Here is an 18,863-nt window from a genome sequence, read left to right as displayed (position 1 = left end):
TTTTTGGAATATTCAGAGCATGAGGAATCCAAAAATTAATGTTTACATTTGCGTAGACACCTTTGCGAAAATGACACTCAGGACAGTGATGAAGATCTGTAAAAGCATATTCCTGAACGGTATAGACCTCGTAGATCCTGTGTATAGGACTTATAGTTCAATCTGATACTACCTATAACTTCCTATAACAACCTATAACTTCAAAGGACTTGCAATATCATGTATTATGTAATACAGTTATATCACAAATATAAAGAGAATGGTTTTCAATTACCTTTGTTTGTTGCTTTTCTATAATCCTGAGCACTATTTTGAGGCTTTTATTGGATTCCTTGACCCAGAAAACATAGGATTAGCATATTTAATTAAGTCTCTAGGTTGACTAGAAGCCGAGATCGCGCAAAATATGTATTTTATGGCGGCCATTTTGAAAATCCAAAATGGCGGCCATGCAGGTGTCTGTGCAAATGCCAACATTGATTTTCAGATTCTCCATGCTCTGAAGATTTCAAAAATGTACAGGTTTGCTAATCCCAAAATTTTGAAAGAAATTATATTTGTTAACATAGTGAACCTGACTATCTTCATCACTGTCCTGAGTGTCATTTTCGCAAAGGTGTCTACGCAAATGTAAACATAAATTTTTGGATTCCTCATGCTCTGAATATTCCAAAAATGTATAGTTTTGCTAATCTACCAAAATTTTGAACGAAATTATATTTGTTAACATAGTGAACCTGACTATTACATGAATAACTGGAAGACAAAGGCAGATTTTACATTTTATATTGAATTTTTGATTTTTCACTTCACATTCTTCAATTCAACTAGAATAAAGAGCAACATTTCAATGTAAATTTTTAATATTGAAAAATCGATCATTTGTCCTTACCATGCACTCTTAGTACTGTGTATTGTGGAAATCTTTCTTAACCACATAACCAGTGTGCAGATAAAGTTGGACACAAACAAAAAGTGTGAAATCATTGCTTTGAAAAAAAAATCAGTGGTCGCACTGAAAGAAGCCATTTTGCAAAGGAAAGCCCAAATTGAGGTAAATATGAGAAATAATTTTTTTTCCTTTTTTTGATGATTTTTTTGAAGAAAAAAATAATCAAGGTAAATATGAGAAATATTACTCTATACCAGTGGTTTCCCAAACTTTTTTGTCCACGACCCAAAAATTGAAATCACATTCACCTCACTATCAAAATGGTGACCGTACCTACTTGGTACCGATACCTACAATAAAAAAGTTTTGGAGAAAACGCTTTAGATGTAAACCCCTCCCCCCTCCCCCCCCACCCCCCCCCTCCCGAAAAAAAAACTGGAATTTTGAGGAGGGAGGGGGTGAAGTCGGGGTCGTGATCCTGGGTTTGGGAACCCTTGCTCTATGCTGCACTTTTAGTTTCTTTAATTTTAGAATCTACTTTATTGCAACTTTGAATATCGTAAGATTTTAATATTCTCCCTGCTTGTGTTATAATCTATCTTCTATCTTCTATCTTCTATCAAAATATATAAAAGAAAGTTTTTGTTTGTTACTTGCCGGAATAGATTCCGGCAAGTATGTTGGTTGGTTGGTTTGTCTGTCTGTTTGTGTGCAGTACTACCTCTACATCGTTGCACATAGCATCGCCATACTTTACACACATATTTGCCTTGCCCTGGAATCGACTGTGCCCAATTATTTTTAACTCTCTCGGCTCAAGGTCACCCAAAACGATGGTCACCCAATCATTTGCGCCTCCCAATTGAAGCCCCGCCCTTGGGACGGGTACAGTTGCTAGTAATATATATAATGGCAATACAATAATTTTTACCGCTTTGCTTTGAAGAACAGGAATGAAGGGGGAGGAGCGTGTTAATATGTCTGGTTGAAGGCTTTGGGTGGTGAGGGGACTTGAAGCCAGATTTTAATCTTATAGCCACCATGTTGGTGCTCGCCGTCACTGCGATGCGAAGCGAAAGACGCCTCGGAGCTGTCACATTCACAATCGCTATGTCGTATGTGCTCCCGATACGTGTTTCCTTCATTGTAAAAACTACCAAGTCAACAGTTAAAAGGATTTTGAGCCGATAGGTGTTACGGCCTTGGCAAAATCGATGGAGACAGCGATCTGTTAGCTTATACACCGCCCAAATAGCTATGTGGAATTCTTTCATGTGGAGGTTAAACCGCCGTCGTTTGAACTTTGGCAGAGGTAATTATTTACTTTTAATGATCCAAAATGGCCGCTAAAAAAAAAACGTACATTCCGGAAAGTCCTCGTCTCTGACCGATTTTTCATTTGTTTGCTTGTCTGCACGCGCTAATCTCCTGAACGGTGAAAGATAGGAGGAAACCTCTGAAACAAAGGATGTCGGGACGGCGTGGCCGCCCGTTATAGGCGAGGTGGCGTGGCCGCCTTGGCCGGGCTGGGCCAATTTCGCAATTAAAAGCTGAGCTGAATTATAGTAGTCAATATTCTACGGTCGTGAGTAAAACCTGAATTATAGTAGTAAGACCTATGTACAGCAGATTAAATTCATTAAAAAAGAACCCAGGCAACACCGGGTGCATTCAGCTAGTCTATATATAAAAGGAGCCCGAGTTCCACACATTGGTTGGACAGTTTGCCTGACTCTGCCCACAATTTCTATACATGTACTGCGGTTGCCAATTTAGGAACCATTAAGAATTGCCCTCAAGAACGTTAGAATTCACCCTTTAGAATCCATTGTAATTACCCATTTGAATTACCCTTTAGAACTTTATAATTTACCCTTTACAATAAACCCATTAGAATTACCTTTTAGTACCAATTAGAATTACCCTTTAGAACTTTAGAATTTACCCTTTGGACCTCCTTCTCTTAAACAGCTGTTAAATAGAGCAAAAAGCGTTAAATATTCTGCTGTTTCAACGTGGGAATGCCTGTTTGCTTTTACGAGTGGGAGGAGGGTAAAGATGGAACAGCTTTAAAAGGGGAAGGTTGAGGCTTTGGGGGGGGGGGGGGGAGGTGTCGGAGGATTGAGTGCGGGAAAGGGATTGATGCCTTGGAGTTGGGAGGGGAAGGGTGAAGACTTGGGGATGGCTGTGGGAAAGGAAAGATGGGACAGAGTTGAGTTCTCAGAATTGCTTGTGTGTTGTTGGTTGCTATCTCCATATGCGGGTCTCAGAAGGTGGAAATGTGCTCTCCCAGGTCTCAAAGTGTGTGTGCGTGCGTGCGTGTACAGTCACGTGAAAAAGTAAGTACACCCCATGTAAAGTTTTGACTTTTTCAACATATTTCAACACACAGCTATTTGATCTTCATTTCAACAATATTGAGAGATAAAGGTGATATAATATAACAAATATCATGAAACATGTACATTTTGTAGTCCATTGTATAATTTAAATGAACATAAATGCAAATTTCGTACGTGGAAAAAGTAAGTACACCCCTACATTTATCACTACTTCAAATACCTAAAATTAGAATCAGGTGCACCAGCTCGGGTGCAAATTATTAGAACATCGTCAGAGAGGAACTTGGCGGAATCTGTCTTATTTAAACCTCAGACATTTAGTTTGGCTTTCTCTTTGTTGTTGAAGTGTGCGGCGTCACCATGCCTAGATCAAAAGAGCTCTGTGAGGCCTTCAGAAAGAAGGTTATAGATGCCTACGAGTCTGGGAAGGGATTTAAAAAGATCTCCAAACAATTTGAAATCAATCATTCGACTGTCCGGCAGATCATCTACAAGTGGAGAAGATTCCAAACAACTGCCAACTTGTTCAGGCCAGGCCGCCCCAGCAAGTTCAGCCCGAGAGCAGCCCGCAAGATGCTGAAAGAAGTCTCGAAGAACCCCAGAATGTCATCATGGGACCTACAGGTAGCATTTGCCACTGTTGATGTCAAAGTGCACGAGTCTACCATTAGAAAGAGGCTGCACAAATTTGATCTACATGGGAGGTGTGCCAGGAGGAAACCTTTGCTGTCCAGAAAAAACATCAGGGCAAGACTAAAGTTTGCCAATGAACACCCAGGCAAAGACCAGCACTTCTGGAACAATGTGCTCTGGACAGATGAGTCAAAAGTAGAGCGATTTGGCCACAGTACCAGAAGACATGTTTGGCGAAAACCAAAGACAGCATTTGACTACAATAACCTGATACCAACTGTAAAGCATGGTGGTGGAAATATTATGGTTTGGGGCAGCTTTTCTGCATCAGGGCCTGGGCAGCTCACCATCATAGAATCCACTATGAATTCTTCATTGTACCAGAGGGTGCTTGAGGATAATGTGAGGCCATCTGTCGGAAAGTTGAAGCTCAACCGAAGGTGGACCTTGCAACATGACAATGACCCTAAACATACCAGTAAATCCACCGAGGAATGGCTGAAAAGAAAGAAATGGAGGGTTCTGGAATGGGCCAAGTCAAAGCCCGGATCTAAATCCCATCGAGATGGTGTGGGAGGATTTGAAACGAGCTGTGCATGCAAGAAACCCCTCAAACATCGCACAGCTGAAAGAATTCTGCATGGAGGAGTGGGCAAAAATTTCCCCGATGTCAGAGACTGGTAGACAGTTATAAGAAATGCCTACTTGAGATTGTTTCTGCCAAAGGGGGCAATACCACCGATTCGAGCCAAGGGTGTACTTACTTTTTCCACATGCTAAATTTGCATTTATGTTTGTTTAAATTATACAATGGACTACAAAATGTAAATGTTTCATGATATTTGTTATATTATATCACCTTTATCTATCAATATTGTTGAAATGAAGATCAAATAGCTGTATGTTGAAAGATGATAAAAAAGTCAAAACTTTACATGGGGTGTACTTACTTTTTCACGTGACTGTGTGTATATATATATATATATATATATATTGTTACGGATCTCTACGTCAGCCTTTTTTCCCTTAAGAAGGGGGGATTAATCCCCTTGTGTATGACTGACCGACGTGAGTCCTGAAGTTGCCCAAGCTCCCTCCGGAGAGGCAGGTGCGCAACCCTGTTCGCGATCGCGGACAGATGTTAATTGCCGAGCGGATTACCAACCGCGGCACGAACCATTAGCAGAGACTAAACCCGATCCTGAAACGTTGGCCAAAATTGCGCCACAGGTTTTCAATGGGGAAATCACAAAGACGACCGGACGAGCATGAAGAAGAAGAATGAAGGTAGGAAATACAAATATAATTTATTACTAACTATTATGTACACAATCAAAAGAACCAAGGAGAAGGAAAGAAAAGAAAAGAATTTACAGAAGGAGGGAAGGACCAGAAGACACAGTGCAATTCTAACTTACCTTTACAAGCGTACTTAAACCCCAGGACAACATAGAAGACGGACAACAGTCAGACTTACACGGGGGGGGGGGAATGCAGGTAGGATTGGCTGGAGGAGATGGTTCAGGTATGGAATCCAGGTAGCTCGTTCTCCAGTCCCCAACTCGCACCGCGAAGCAGATGAACCAAACGGCAGGAGCTCTCCGCGCGTCGTTGGGCGTGGGCGGAACTATCACAGGGCAACGGTAGGCCGGCTTTGGCGGTTACCCTCGCGGCTCAGCCGAGTACGTAACAAGCGAACAGTTCTAATAACCGTGAACAACGCGCTCTTCAGTGGCTCAGTGCGTTCTCTCAATAGCATTCGCTCGCGATGCGTGACCCCCTTTGAAACTCAAGTGAACTTGCCGAGTGCCTCTCCCTTCTTATCTGATCGCCTCTCCTCACTCATCTGCGGTGGGGGCGTCGCGCTGCGGGTTATATCACACGCCCTACCAAGCCATACCCACTGAGTCCTGGTTGGGCGTGAGGGCTTCCTGGCTCCACCTCCTGGTGACGAGGGGGCGGGCCACGCCCGTGATTTGGCGGCTCCTCCCCCCTTCTTCTCCGAGACAGAGCACATGGCCAATGGCGTCTTGCCGGATAGAAAACCACTCGCACCACTGGGATAGAAAACCACTCGCACCGCTGGGATAGAAAACCACTCGCATCGCTGGGATAGAAAACCACTCGCACCGCTGGGATAGAAAACCACTCGCACCGCTGGGATGAGAAACGAAAGGGGACCTATCTTATTTGAATTCGGTGCAATGCAGTGTCAATTAATGGAAGACACAGCCTTAAACTAATACACATAATAAGGAAATAACTATTTAGAAGGATATATGATTTGCTACGTGCATGTATATGGATTAACTAGGAGGACGACCTTTGACCTTTACACTACGGAGGGTGATATGTACAACAAGATTCATTACACTACACAGGGTGATATTTACAACAATTCCAAAATCCACAACAATATATATTGTTGCGGATCTCAGCGCCGGCCTTTCCCCTTTCCAAGGGGGGATTAGTCCCCTTGTCTTTTGCTAGCCGACGGGACCCGGGACCGATGACGTTCTTCCCGGACAGCGTTAGGTAGGGTTTTAGGACTAGGGATTCGCTATTACCTAAGTACTAACGCCGCCCAGAAACGAGGAAATAAGCCCCGTTCGAATCACGGGTGTTAGTGGAAACGCCGAGCGGTAGCGACCCGTGACCCGAGCCGTTAGCAATGACTAACCCCATCCAAGCGGTTCGTAATCGTGCTACGCTTACCCAATGGAGGAAATGACTGAAACGGTCGAATTTGGGAAGAAAAGGAATCACAGATTTATTTACAATTTGTACAATAAGAAGAAGAAGAATACACAGTGCAGCCTTAAACAGTCTTAACTTATCCCTGGACAAACGGGCCCGTCACACTCAGACACACACACGGGGTTGCAGACGAACAGGTCGATGGCCAAGGAATGGCGTCCAGGCAGCTCTCTCCCCGGTCCCCAACTCGCACCACGAAGCAGATGAACCAGACGGCAGGAGCTCTCCGCGTGTCGTTTGGCGCGCACGGGATTATTACAGGGCAACGGTAGGCTGGCTTTGGCGGTTACACTCACGGCTCAGCAGCGTACGTAATATACGGACAGTTCGATACGCGCTTCTCAATGCGTTTCTCACTTAATGCCTCGAAACTGTCATGTGCACGCCGGTCCTCTCAGTGCTGTTACCACGCGAGTGCTCCGGATCAGTTCTCTCAATGGCTTCTCGCTTGGCCTCGCTTGGTTCGCGCTTGGCTCCCGTCCTCCTCAAGTCCTCGCTGGCAAGTCCTCTCCAATCAGTCCTCATAACCCAACTGAGGTGGGGGGGCCTCGCGCAAGGGGTTTTATTGCCACGCCTTTGGAACCCTCTCGAACTCACCAGACGTTTCTTGCCACGCCCTATCACGCCATGCCCACCGAGCTCTGGTTGGCTATTGCCCTTACCGTCACTGCCTTTGACGTGCTGCTTGACGCGGCCACACCCCGACCTCGCGCTCCTCCCCCTTTTCAGGCCTACGTCGTGGTTACCCGACTAGTTTGAGCGAGCAACGGGCAGCTAACGCTGCTGGCGGCCAAAGCGTAACAAACGAGGTGGATTAGCCGAATGGGGCGCGGGATCAAGTTTGCCCATTGGTGGAATTGAAGGGCGGCCGCAAAATGAAAGGGGCCTAAGCTTATTTCTTTACACAACGCAGATGTCACTGGGGAAATAGCCTACTCTTACACATACTATGACATAACTAATTCTAATGGGCCTTCGTGTTGCTTGTGGACTAACTATGGGGGGCAAACCTTTAACCTTTAATGATGTTATATGTACACTCTCAAAACTGCAACACTATATATATATATATATAATTATATATATAATTATATATATATATATATATATATATATATATATATATATATATATATATATATATATATATATATATATACATACATACAGGGTGCTTCAAAGAAATGTTAGCACTTCTGAGGTGTTGACTGATTAAGTGGAGAAATTTTAACATAAAATTTTATTAAAAAATTTATAAACAAGAAATTAAATAAAATTTCAACAAGTGGAGACTGACTTTTTGAAGCTATTAACATGCATTTGTTGTCATGTTAGTGTATTATCCGTTCTTTTTCATTAAAAACGATAGTCCCATATGTGTCAACATTTTTTTAAAGGTGTTGTGTGTGTGTGTGTGTGTGTGTGTGTGTGTGTGTGTGTGTGTGTGTGTGTGTGTGTGTGTGTGTGTGTGTGTGTGTGTGTGTGTGTGTGTGTGTGTATATGTATGTGTATATATATATATATATATATATATATATATATATATGAAATAATATTTGGGGGGCAAAGCCCCCTTTTCCACCCTTTATAGGGGTGCATCTGGATGGGGAGCACAACCCCATGATACCTTGCTGTCCTGATGCATTGTACCAAATTTAGTCCATATCAGTCAGGTAGTTTGTTACCTCCGCCACCAAAGGTGGATGGAGGTTATGTTTTCACTCACCTCTGTCTATCCGTTTGTCTGTCCGTTTGTGAAAAAAAAAACTCAAAAAGTTGTGAATGGATTCGGACGAAATTTGGCAGAAATGTAGCGTATGTGACAAGGATGAAATTATTAAATTTTGGTGAATATCCGGATTCGGATCCGGCTACTAGAATATTTTAAGTGATTCTTCACCAATGGGAGATAGGACCAAAAACGATACATAGCAGGATATCTCAAAAAGTTGTGGATGTATTTGGACGAAACTTGGTGGACCGGTTGGTTTCTGACGAGGACGATTCGAATCGATTTTGGTGAAGATCTGACTATGGATTCGGATATGAGAATTATTTAAGTGATTCTTCAGCATTGAGTGATGTGGCCAACCAGGCGGAGGTATGCTCTCGACTGCGTGCCGTTCTAGTTAGAGGATGTTTTAGTCAAATGTTAATGAACGAATGTATGTCCGTATGTATGGACGTCCAGACACCGGCACCACTGAAGTTATTTTTGAGAAATAACCTAATTATAGTTAAAATTTTCTGGCATTCCTTTTCAACCTTGCAGTGTTAATCTGTTTGTGTAGGAAGGAAAGAAGTCTACTGCTAAAAGACATGGAGTTGAGGGAGTTGGTATGATGGGTGGCAAAGGAGATCATTTGGAAGAACATTCTACAGATACAAAGACTTGTGATCTGAAATCGGTCTATTACGGGTCAGTAAACAAGGCCAGTATATTAAATGGTTAATTACGCAAGGATAAACAATGAAATTTCAACACAAGCGGAGGCCATTTGGCTCTAACCACATCCCTTTAACTTATATTAACCTATCAGATTTACTTTACTGTTGTAACCCTATTCTTGCAATCAATTTTATGTCACTTAACAATTATGTATATTTGTCATTTGACTGAAGAAAAAAACCCAAAACCTTTGTTTCCACTTACTGACCACCTTCTATCGGAAAACTCGCTGGTTCTGAGAAATTAGAAGTGAAAGAGAAATTAAATTGGTCAAGTATTCGCCCCAGATTGGCACACACCTGGACGTGTGGTGCAGTTGTAAAACTGCTGGCACACTTCTGTTCATCATTGTAGAAAATGCCAATCTTTCATACAGCCCATGGTAATATGATTCAGTTGAATACAAAAAAATGGCTGTCTGCTTTTGAAAGGTACCTTTGGATGCGAAAAGACTAAAGCCAGATAGAAAGTGAATTTCAAGAAACTAGCAAGGAACCCATCCTTATGGACGGGTTCATTCCCCCAAGAATTGACATATTTCAGTATGACTTGTAATGTCCCTCCAACAGGGTGCAGCGTTATGCCATACATTATATTTGCGTTGAGAGATGGGGTCCTCCCCTGGCACTGAATGAATGACTCCCCTGGCACTGAATGAATGAATGAATGATCGTTTTAAGGCCATTTTTCCCCGCGAGGGCAAGGGTTAGCCTTGCGGACCCCATGACAATCATGGTTCCCTGTTTGAGGCAATGTTTTTATGGCCGGATGCCCTTCCTGACGCCAACACTTAGTCGCCTCTTACAATGCGCAGGGATACAGTGTACCTATTCTAAATCGGGGTACACACCAGGATCATTCATCCCAGCAAGCTGGTACTCAATTTGCCGACCTCAGAAGGATGACAGGCGTTAATTTGACAGGCGTTTGGTTGACACACAGTCAACCCCCCTGGCCTTAATTCAGCGATGACTGGGATTCGAACCCAAGATCCTAGGATCCCAAGCCTGCACCCTAACCGCTAAGCCAACACCAGGCTCTACGACTACGAGGTTGTTTTTTTTATCTCTTAAAACTCCCCCATACACACAAATAGCAGTTTTCAAGTCATTCTGTCCAGCGGTTCAGCAGTGCAGAGAAGTCCAAACACATAGACGCTTCTCAAATTATAGTATGATTCTTGAATCAATGTTTCGTGTTAATCTGTTTGATGAAACGTAACTTTTTAATGAAATGGAATGCATTTACAAATGTATTTGATCACCAATTGTAAGTTCCTAAAAGACTTGTATAATGACTAGTTACATTACAGCTGTGTTTCCTTCGCACTTTTTGCTCAGTGAGATCACCTTGAAAGAGAGTTTTGGAAAATTTCCTGATGTGCTGGCGAGGCAAACACACAATGAGTTGTACAACAATAATTCTGAAATCACAGGTGTGAAAATGTTCTATAAATTTATCAATAATCAATTCATTAATTTTCTTTCCTCGATGTTCATTTATCAAGTACAGTACCATTCAATGGTGCAGTTAAAAAATTAATTCTTTCTTTTTTCTGAGTTTAACTCAAGACTGGTAGATTAGGAGAAAAACTCAAATGATGCAGAAATATGCAAATGCAGTATATTTGAGCAGTTGTCATCACATGCTGCTTTATATGAGTAATGTATAAAAATCGTGTTTAAATATTTGGTGTTTAATCCCTCCTCTTTCCAGAAAAAGAAAAAGGTTTAGTTCCATCCACTTTGCAGTTGGCTAGAATGTATCAGCACCCATCCATTCAACAGAATGCAGAAAACCAGGAAGCACTTCCAAAAGTTTGCATTTCTCAAGTCGACCAGGTACAATGTAATACCCTACTTTGGGGTGTATAAGGGCTGAGTGTTATCAAATTATAGTCTTGGCCACAGCTGCGGATAAGTGATTGGGTGAGAGCTGATTGCCTCTTCCCTAAAATTATGGGTGAGAGATATGATTGGACCTTCGTTATTTATTTGTTGATTGATATGGGATTGCACGTGGTACATGTTTGGCGTGTGGTGCGCGTTTCGCTATGCTGTCACGAACGACTCACCAATAAGTGATGAAACCAGTCTGATGGGGACGTGTTGTATTGGGGTTGAAAAAAGCAAAAGGTAGCTTTTATCCTTTTTTTTTTGGTTGTTCGTTCATTTTTTGCTTTTTTGGTTGTTCTATATAGCCTGGCATGACTGGTGTTGACTGGAGCCTGGAGCCTGGCATGACTGGAGCCTGGTGTTGGCTTAGCGGTTAGGGTGCTGGCTTGGGATCCTCGGATTCTGGGTCGATTGCTGAATTCAACACCAGGGTGGTTGACTCAGCCTGTCATCCTTTCGAGGTCGGCAAATTGAGTACCAGTTCACTGGTGATTCCCTATGTGTGCACAAAGGTGACTAACAGGGTTGGCGGCAGGAAGAGCATCCGGCTGTAAAACATTGCTTCAAAAAGGGGACCAAGGTGCCCGAAAAATGGCCAACCCCTGCTCTGCGGGAAAAATGGCCTCTAAAGGTGGTTCTTCTATATAGCCTTCTTTGGGCTAGAAGGGCTGAGTATGAAATACACACACAGTTTTGTTTTCAAAAACTTACCACTGTGCATACAACTTACCACTTGTTTGAAATGTAATAAAATTGTAACAGTTCAAAATAAAACAAACCAACAATTTATTGCTAATTGAAACATTGGCATTTTATTGATGACATGTCAAGTTTTTGACCAAGATACACCATCTCATCAGTTTGTTCTACAGCACAGAACAGCACAGGGTGCAATGTCAGTCCCCTTTCAATAGCGTGTGTGGCCACCATTGTTTTGGATACAGGCAGTGCATCGTCGGCGTATACTGCCTACCGGTCTTTGGATGGATTGCTGCTGGATTCTGTCCCACTCAGTCCTCAATGTCTGAAGCAGCTCTGCCCGTGTCCTGGCCCTGCCAACTACGCGTCTCCCAAGCTCATCCCACAGGTGCTCGATGGGATTCAGGTCAGGGGTGAGCGCAGGCCACTGCATGGTGTTGATGTTCTCGCCTTGGAGAAATGCAGTGGTAAAGCGAGCAGCATGGGGACGAGCGTTGTCATGCTGAAAGGTTCTCAGTTCTGGGTGGTCTAGCAGGAATGGCAGCAGATGAGGTCGCAGGATGTTATCCACATACCGCTGGGCGTTAAGATTCCCATCCACAACCACCAGTGGCGTCCTGTACCGGCCTGATATGGCGGCCCACACCATCACATTTGGGCCACCCTACCTGTTGGCTTGACGCACGCAACAATCAGCATATCGTTCGCCAGTTCTTCTCCAGACATGCTCACGCCCATCAGGACTGTCCACACAGAACCTTGACTCATCGCTGAAAGCGACCTCGTTCCACTGCGCCAAGGTCCACCGCTGATGCTGCTGGCACCATCTCTGTCGGTTGCGGCGATGGGCAGCCGTCATCACGGGGCCTCTGTATGGTCTTCTGGCAGTCAGACCATAGTCATGCAGTCGTCTTCGTGCAGTATCATTGGAGATCCGTGGGTTTGCATGCCCCGGAGTTTCTGCCGCAGTGCGGGATGCTGGACGGAATCGATCCCGCAGGTGACTTCGGACCATCTGCCTGTCCTGCCTTGCAGTGGTGACTCTTGGCCTCCCTGATCGAGGTCTGTCATCTGCAGAGTTGTGGAGGGTGTCTCTGTCCACCAGGGCCGATATCGTCTGGTGTGAACAGCCAAGGCGACGTGCCACCTCACGGTAGCTCAGTCCGCCTTGCAGCATGCCCAGGGCACGCTGCCGTTGATCCCTTGACAATCGTGGCATGTTGATTGAAATGCCCTTTTTGCACTGGCCTTTTTAAAGCCAATATCAAGACATCATGTGCAGCTCATTAAAATCATCCCGTACCCCTTGGCTAATCACTGACAGTCAAAACGGCTGTTCAACAGCTGTGCTATGAAGTGACCATTGAAGGTTCAAGTGACCATCCGTGACCGTTTTGTCTGACAGTGAGGACACTATTGTCCACAAATAAGTTCACACATTTACTACACGCAGTGTTATTGTTGATATTTAAAGGTTTCAAAGGTGGTAAGTTTCTTTTGTGTTTCAGTATATATGTGTGTGCGATAATTTTTTGAGTGTTTTTGAACTCTCTTTTGACAGACATCTTTTCAGAAACCCTCTCCTGGGGAAGTTCAAGATTCAACTGGTATGGTGGATAATATAGAATGCGCACCTCCTGATACAAACACCCAGTTTACTCCGCTACAGCCTGAGTAAGCATTGCTTTTCTGATTCATCGTTCATCTAGCACAGTTTTATATATTGTGGTTCTGCAACTACCCAGTAGTCTCATGTGTGATGAGAGTAGCTGCCTCTCACATGCTTGTTTGCAGTATTAATCTGAAAAACTCCTTACTTTATCCAAATTCATTGATAGTGCAGTGGTAGAGATTTTGGCCAATAAGTGAGAAGCCCTGTGTTTGAGTCCTGGCCCAAATCATGTTTTTTTCACATTTTCCCTGTGTGGGAATTTATTTGTGTATGCGTGAGTTTATATATATACAGTCACGTGAAAAATTAAGTACACCCCATGTAAAGTTTTGACTTTTTCAACATATTTCAACATACAGCTATTTGATCTTCATTTCAACAATGTTGACAGATAAAGGTGATATAATATAACAAATATCATGAAACATTTACATTTTGTAGTCAATTGAAAATTTAAATAAACATAAATGCAAATTTCGCATGTGGAAAAAGTAAGTACACCCCCACATTTATCACTACTTCAAATACCTAAAATTAGAATCAGGTGCACCAGCTCAGGTGCAAATGATAAGAACATCGTTGGAGAGGATCTTGGAGGAACCTGTCTTATTTAAACCTTAGACATTTAGTTTGATTTGCTCTTTGTTGTTGAAGTGTGCGGCATCACCATGCCTAGATCAAAACAGCTCTCTGAGGCCTTCAGAAAGAAGGTTATAGATGCCTATGAGTCTGGGAAGGGATTTAAAAAGATCTCCAAACAATTTGAAATCAATCATTCGACTGTCCGGAAGATCATCTACAAGTGGAGAAGATTCCAAACAACTGCCAACTTGTTCAGGCCAGGCCGCCCCAGCAAGTTCAGCCCGAGAGCAGACCGCAAGATGCTGAAAGAAGTCTCTAAGAACCCCAGAATGTCATCACGGGACCTACAGGTAGCTCTTGCCACTGTTGATGTCAAAGTGCACGAGTCTACCATTAGAAAGAGGCTGCACAAATTTGATCTACATGGGAGGTGTGCCAGGAGGAAACCTTTGCTGTCCAGAAAGAACATCAGGGCAAGACTAAAGTTTGCCAATGAACACCTAGGCAAAGACCAGCACTTCTGGAGCAATGTGCTCTGGACAGATGAGTCAAAGGTAGAGCTATTTGGCCACAGTACCAGAAGACATGCTTGGCGAAAACCAAAGACAGCATTTGACCACAAGAACCTGATACCAACTGTAAAGCATGGTGGTGGAAATATTATGGTTTGGGGCAGCTTTGCTGCATCAGGGCCTGGGCAGCTCACCATCATAGAATCCACTATGAATTCATTGTACCAGAGGGTGCTTGTGGATAATGTGAGGCCATCTGTCAGAAAGTTGAAGCTCAACCGAAGGTGGACCTTGCAACATGACAATGACCCTAAACATACCAGTAAATCCACCAAGGAATGGCTGAAAAGAAAGAAATGGAGGGTTCTGGAATGGCCAAGTCAAAGCCCGGATCTAAATCCCATCGAGATGTTGTGGGGGGATTTGAAACGAGCTGTGCATGCAAGAAACCCCTCAAACATCGCACAGCTGAAAGAATTCTGCATGGAGGAGTGGGCAAAAATTTCTCCCAGTCGATGTCAGAGACTGGTAGACAGTTATAAGAAACGCCTACTTGATGTTGTTTCTGCCAAAGGGGGCAATACCACTGATTAGAGCCAAGGGTGTACTTACTTTTTTCCACATGCGAAATTTGCATTTATGTTTATTTAAATTATACAATACAACAACAACAACATGCATTTTAAGGCCATTTTCCCTGCTAGAGCGGGGGTTAGCCTTGCGGTCCCCATGACAATCTTCTCCATTTTGCCCTATTTTCTGCATCTCTCCTTGTTAACCCCCTTGCCCGCATTTCTTCTTCCACCATCTTTAGCCAAGTCTTTCTCGGTCTTCCCCTTCCTCTACTTCCTTCTACATTCATTTCCATCACTCTTCTCAACCAGTCACTTTCATCCTTCCTCAACACATGAGCAAACCATCTCAAACTGTTCCTCTTCACAGCATCAATCACAGGCTCTATTCCCATCATCTTTCGCAATTCATCATTTGTCTTCACCTATCTCTCAACGATACTCCACACATCGACCGAACCATTCGCATTTCCACCATTTCCAGCCTTCGTTGCTGCTCTACATTCATGACCCATGTCTCGCTCCCATAAATCATAACACTTCTCACACATGCAGCATACACCTTTCCCTTCAGCTTCAACGACACTCCCCTCCTCATCAGCACGCCACTCAGTTCCCGAAACTTCTTCCATGCACATCTCACTCTAGCAACCGTTGCCGAGTCTGATCCACCTTCTCCATTCAGCATGTCTCCGAGGTAGCAAAATGTTTTCACACCTTCCAGCTTCATGCCGTCTCCAAGATCCAACTCAACATTTCCTCCATCTGCAGCTCCCTCTGTGCACACCTTACATTTGAATGTAGCTGCCACACTGGTTAATGACCCTCTCAGACCACTACATTTTTTATGAACCCACTCAGCGCACATTGTACATTGAATGGAGTTCACTCCGACACCCTTCCTGCACACAGCACATGGCCACTTCCCAGTTCTTTCCACCTCACCACATGCTTTACCACTTGCCATCACCTTCGTCTTTCCTATATTCACCTTCAGACCTTTTGTCTCCATACATTCCTTCCACTTGTTCATCTTTTCCTTCAGTCCGTCCATACTTTCCGCAATCAGCACCAGATCATCTGCATACAACAACTCCCACGGTAAACCCTCCTTTACGTTCTGAGCCAGCACCTCCATCACAGCTACAAATAGTAGTGGACTTAGTACCGACCCCTGATGCACTCCCACCTTCACCTCAAACTCACCACTGTTCCCGTCCTTCGTCCTTACAGCTGTGCGCGCTCTTTTGTACATTGCCATCACAACTCTGATCAACCATTCCTCCACTTCTAACTTCCTCAATGCCCATGTCAATACTTCACGTGGAACCCTATTGAATGCTTTCTCCAGATCAACAAACCCAAGAAACAACTTCTTCCTCTTCTCCATGTACTTCTCTTGCAACTGCCTCACAATAAAGAGCGCGTCTGTCGTTCCTCTTCCTGGCATAAATCCAAACTGCATTTCGTCGATCTTCACCTTCTTCCTTATCCTCCTCTCCAACACCCTTTCCAATACCTTCATTCCATGCTCCAATAACTTTATCGCTCGGTACGGTCCACACTCCAGAGGGTCACCTTTCCCTTTGTATAGAGGGACGAGGGTACTCAGTTCCCAAACCACTGGAATGCGACCTTCTTTCACCACCAGATTACAGATCTCTGCCATTCTCTTCACACCCCAACTTCCTGCTGCCTTCAACATATCTCCCACAACTCCTGTCGGCCCTCCCGCTTTTCTACTCTTCATTGCTTTTATCGCTTCCTCAACTTCCTTCTCAGTTATCTTCTCTGCTGGTCCTAAAACTGGGTTACTCTCTATGTTGCCATCCCATTCATTCTCTGTATTCAACAGCATTTCCATATATCTTTTCCATCTTCCTTTAATTCCATCTGGGTCCACAACGATTTGTCCCATTTCATCCTTCAAGCAACTCACCCCCATCACATCACACCTCTCTTTCGCTATCTGCTTTGCAATCCTGAATACCGCTCTCTGACCCTCTTCCGAATCCAAGCGTTCTCCGAACATTTTCCTACATGCCTCCTGCACCTTTGCTACCTCTTTCTTTGCAGCCTTCTTGGCTGCCTTATAACTTTCATGCTCTGCTTTTTCTGCTCCCGTACCCTTCGCCTTCTGCCACTCCTTGAACTTCTTCCTCTTCTCGTCAATCCTCTTTCCAACTTCATCATCCCACCACCATGTTTCCGAGTGCCTCGGTGGTCCTTATGTCCATCCACATACCTTACCAACGGCTCCCAACAGACTATCTTTCATTGACATCCAACCACGTTCAAGCTCAACCACATCATCCTCTACCCTACTCAGCCTCTCTTTTAATGCCTCCCTTACTGTCACCTCTTTCAACCTCCACACCTTCATTCTCGGTTGGTACTTCACCCGCCGAGCTCTCCTCGCACCTTTCACCCTTATGTCGCAGACAACCAAGTGGTGCTGTGAAACAGCCTCCTCCCCCAGGATCACCTTTGTGTCCCGGAGGTGCCCCCTATCTCGCCTACGCACCATCAGGTAGTCAACGGTTGTCGTCGACCCACCTGACGTGTATGTAACAAGCTTATTTTCCCCTTTCTGGAACTGAGTATTACAAATCGGCTCCATCAGCAAACTCCAAAATCCTTTCACATTCTTCATTTCTCACACCATATCCGTAACCCCCATGAACTCCCTCAAAACCATCCATACTCCTTCCCACATGTCCATTTAGGTCTCCTCCTACCACAACAACTTCCTCATCTTTCACATTTTCCATCAGCTTCTCTATCACACACCAGAACTTGGCCTTCTCTTCATCGCTCCGACCAACCTGCGGAGCATATCCCGAGATGACGTTCACCAAGAGCTTTCCAATCATCATTTTCACCATCATCACCCAATCACTCACTCTAGTCACAGTCACCACACTGTCTACAAACTCTTCAGAAAACAGGACACCAACACCATTCACGCCCTCCGGGCACCCTTGCCGCACAAACTTGTATTTCTGTCCCTGCCTACCTTTCACCATTCTCACACCACTTCCCTTCCATCTCGTCTCTTGCACACAACATATGTCGACTCTTCTTCTGATCAATACTTCCACCACTTCTCCTGATCTCCCTGTCATTGTCCCTACATTCCATGTCCCAAACCTCAGAAACCGATCTCCACTTCGGGCTGTACCCTGCCCATATGTAGTTGTGATTGTCATGGTTCTCTTTTTGAGGCAATGTTTTTATGGCCGGATGCCCTTTCTGACGCCAACCCTCTTAGTCGCCTCTTACGACACGCAGGGATACGGTGTACCTATTCTAACCAGGGTACACACCGTACACAACGGTCCAAGTCATTGTAATTCATGTAAAAGCACAAGGATGGCTGAGTCGTCCTCCCAAATACATTACACATACAAGCTCCTCCGCAAGCTTGAGATCACCATTGATAACAAAGAAAAGGTTCGTTTACGCTGCACGTTAAGCAGCTAAGATGGCCCGGCGTACAGAATGTAAACGCAACACTTTCGAAGGTGAGATCCTCAGTGAGCAGAAGCACTCTGAGCCCTCAAGCACGTCGTGCAAACGAGCCTCAGGAAGCAGGAAAGGAGGCCTCAAGCACGCCGTGCAAACGAGCCTCAGGAAGCAGGAAAGGAGGCCTCAAGTACGTCGTGCAAACGAGCCTCAAGAAGCAGGAAAGGAGGCCTCAAGCACGTCGTGCAAAACGAGCCTCGCCCTCAGGAAGCAGGAAAGGAGGCCTCAAGCACGTCGTTCAAATGAGCCTCAGGAAGCAAGAAAGGAGGCCTCAAGCACGTCGTGCAAATGAGCCTCAGGAAGCAGGAAAGGAGGCCTCAAGCACGTCGTGCA

At 44.4% G+C, this 18,863-nt stretch overlaps 1 protein-coding gene across 6 annotated transcripts in view; it reads left to right on the top strand.

The window, feature by feature from the left end:
- Positions 1–18,863, top strand: part of LOC137426933 (uncharacterized) — a 63,028-nt gene that overhangs the window by 37,840 nt on the left and 6,325 nt on the right. For 3 of the 6 annotated variants that reach the window (XM_078778839.1, XM_078778841.1, XM_078778840.1), the window contains 4 exons: positions 8,916–9,043; positions 10,414–10,508; positions 10,790–10,914; positions 13,229–13,341. In XM_078778839.1, the coding sequence (XP_078634965.1) occupies positions 8,916–9,043; positions 10,414–10,508; positions 10,790–10,914; positions 13,229–13,341 (461 nt within the window). The remainder of the gene's footprint in view (positions 1–8,915; positions 9,044–10,413; positions 10,509–10,789; positions 10,915–13,228; positions 13,342–18,863) is intronic. The other 3 variants (XM_078778842.1, XM_078778843.1, XM_078778844.1) reach the window with 1 other exon arrangement.

This window comes from Myxine glutinosa, chromosome 5, assembly GCF_964187855.1.
Source record: "Myxine glutinosa chromosome 5, kmMyxGlut1.1, whole genome shotgun sequence".
NCBI lineage: Eukaryota > Metazoa > Chordata > Myxini > Myxiniformes > Myxinidae > Myxine > Myxine glutinosa.
This window is presented reverse-complemented; position numbering and strand designations above follow the sequence as displayed.